The following is a 2,500-nucleotide window of genomic DNA, read 5'->3' as shown; positions in this document are numbered from 1 at the left end:
CACCCCTGCACCCCCGCACCCCCCCTCAGTCTCGCTCTCTCCGTGTGTCTCAAAAAAGGCTTTACTCTGTCTCTGTCTCTGTCTCTCTCGCTCTCTCGCTCTGTCTCTCGCGCTCTGTCTGTCTCTCTCTGTCTCTCACTCTCTCGCTCTCTCACTATCTCGCTCTCTGTCTCTCCCACTCTCTTACTGTCTGTCTGTCTCTCTCTTGCTCTGTCTCGTTCTCTCACTCTGTCTCTGTCTCTCTCTTGCTCTGTCGCTCTCTTGCTGTCTCACTGTCTCTCGCTCTCTTGCTGTCTCGCTGTCTCTCAGATGTGTAATTCTAATAGACTTGTATGTAATCTATATGGATAGATCTCTTCATATATTCCACCTGTGTGCGTCTAATCAGAACTGTTCATTGGAGCACAATCTTGTATCTCATTAATATATCGCTGTATCAATAAACTGCTGCCTGCAACTACCTCAGAGTCTGTCTGTCTGTCTGACACGATATTACCTGACTGTATATCTTTCATTGTGTTGTGTGTCTGTCTGTCTGTCTGTCTGTCTCTACAGCTGTAGTTGCCTGCTATAAGCTAGCTGTAACGCCGGTTAGATAAGATTAGTGATTGCGCCATCTAGTGCACAGCTACCGTATTGCCAGCAAGCATCCAGTTCAAGACTCTTGTACTAGCCTACAGATGCCTTGACCAGACTGCACCCAGCTACCTCCAGACCCTCATCTCTCCCTACACCCCCACTCGACCTCTCCGCTCCTCCTGCACTAGAAGACTGGCTCTACCTCCGCTACGCTCCCCTGCCTCCAGAGCCCGCTCCTTCTCCACTCTTGCTCCGCAGTGGTGGAATGACCTTCCTACAGATGTCAGGACTGCCCAGTCCCTGACCACATTCCGGCGCCTCCTTAAGACTCACCTCTTCAAAGAGCACCTGTAGAACTCCTCTGTTTGTATCCTGGGACACTATCACCCTTCATGTAAATGTGCTTTATTTTGCTCTTATCTACCCCCTATTTTACTGTATTTAATCCTGTACTTCAGAATACTGTAATCTGCCAAGTGTTTAACCTGTAGTACTTTGTATCTAATCACATCCTGATGTAACTATCACTATTTAATCACATCCTGATGTCACTATCACTATTATCTGCTGTATTATTGAATTGTGGTTTGTCACACTTGAACAAAAGTTATTGTATTTCTTGCTCTTATTGTATTACTTGTATTGTAACACTTGAAATGTATTTGCTTGCGATTGTAAGTCGCCCTGGATAAGGGCGTCTGCTAAGAAATAAATAATAATAATAATAATAATAATAATAATAATAATAATAATAATAATAATAATGAATCCTAAATTTGCAGTCAACACCTAAAAAATAAAACAGGATTTCAATGGGGATCTGGCGCCATCTAGTGTATTGCCGGCAAGCCAGCGTGTGGGATCACTGATCTGTCGCGGGCTCTTCTGTAAGAAGGCGCTCCAGGATCCCCTCCTTCTGCTAAAGCTGCGGCTCTCCTCAGCACTGTTACAAGAGGAGAAGGGAGATCGTTTTTGTTGTATTTTTGTTGTTTGTTTTGTTTTTAACGGGAGCTGTGTCTGCGTTTTCTTTTTTAAAAAAAAAAACAAAACATTTTTCTGATGTGTGCGATCTGTCTTCCTCTGTGTCTCTGTGTGTCTCAATCTGTCTTTGTCTGTATTCCTGTCTCTCTCATGTATGCATCTAATATGCTTGTATACCTAGGAGTGTATGCCGATTTAGAAATATCTTCATCTAGACAGTAGTGTCCTACCTTTCTCTAATCTCATCTGTGTGTTTTAATGTTATTATGAAACTGGCTCCATTGCGGCTCTAAGTGTGGGCTGGTAATGCATTGATGTCTATGGGGCTCCAGAGCCAATATGACCGCCACTGGGCACCAGTTTCTTAATAGGAGACGTTTCTTTTACAGAAATAATTTTGAGGGTCTGGAACCAACTCCCCAGGAATGTTGTTGAAGCCGACACCCTGGGATCCTTCAATAAGCTGCTTGATGAGATTCTGGGATCAATAAGATACTAACAACCAAACGAGCAAGATGGGCTGAATGGCTTTACCAGACCTTTCTGTGCTTTACAATGCTTCCCTATGCTTTACCGCACCTCTCTGTGCTTTACAATGCTTCCCTATGCTTTACCAGACCTCTCTGTGCTTTACAATGCTTCCCTATGCTTTACCAGACCTCTCTGTGCTTTACAATGCTTCCCTATGCTTTACCAGACCTCTCTGTGCTTTACAATGCTTCCCTATGCTTTACCACACCTCTCTGTGCTTTACGATGCTCCCCTATGCTTTACCAGACCTCTCTGTGCTTTACAATGCTTCCCTATGCTTTACCAGACCTCTCTGTGCTTTACAATGCTTCCCTATGCTTTACCAGACCTCTCTGTGCTTTACAATGCTTCCCTATGCTTTACCAGACCTCTCTGTGCTTTACAATGCTTCCCTATGCTTCACCAGACC

At 44.3% G+C, this 2,500-nt stretch overlaps 1 protein-coding gene across 3 annotated transcripts in view; it reads left to right on the top strand.

Moving 5' to 3' along the window:
- Window positions 1-842, top strand: part of LOC117421659 (TBC1 domain family member 17) — a 12,073-nt gene extending 11,231 nt beyond the window's left edge. For 2 of the 3 annotated variants that reach the window (XM_059020898.1, XM_059020899.1), the window contains exon 17: window positions 1-460. This exon is cut by the window's left edge and continues 386 nt beyond it. Coding sequence is in view for 1 of the 3 variants with exons in the window: in XM_059020900.1 (XP_058876883.1) it covers window positions 556-561 (6 nt within the window). In the remaining 2 variants the exon portion in view is untranslated. Of the gene's footprint in view, window positions 461-555 lie in introns of those variants that run through there. The other variant, XM_059020900.1, reaches the window with a different exon arrangement.
- Window positions 843-2,500: the final 1,658 nt, after the last annotated feature.

Source organism: Acipenser ruthenus, unplaced genomic scaffold (assembly GCF_902713425.1).
Source record: "Acipenser ruthenus unplaced genomic scaffold, fAciRut3.2 maternal haplotype, whole genome shotgun sequence".
Taxonomy (NCBI): domain Eukaryota; kingdom Metazoa; phylum Chordata; class Actinopteri; order Acipenseriformes; family Acipenseridae; genus Acipenser; species Acipenser ruthenus.
The sequence above is the reverse complement of the archived record's forward strand: the minus strand, read 5'-3'. Positions and strand labels throughout refer to the sequence as shown.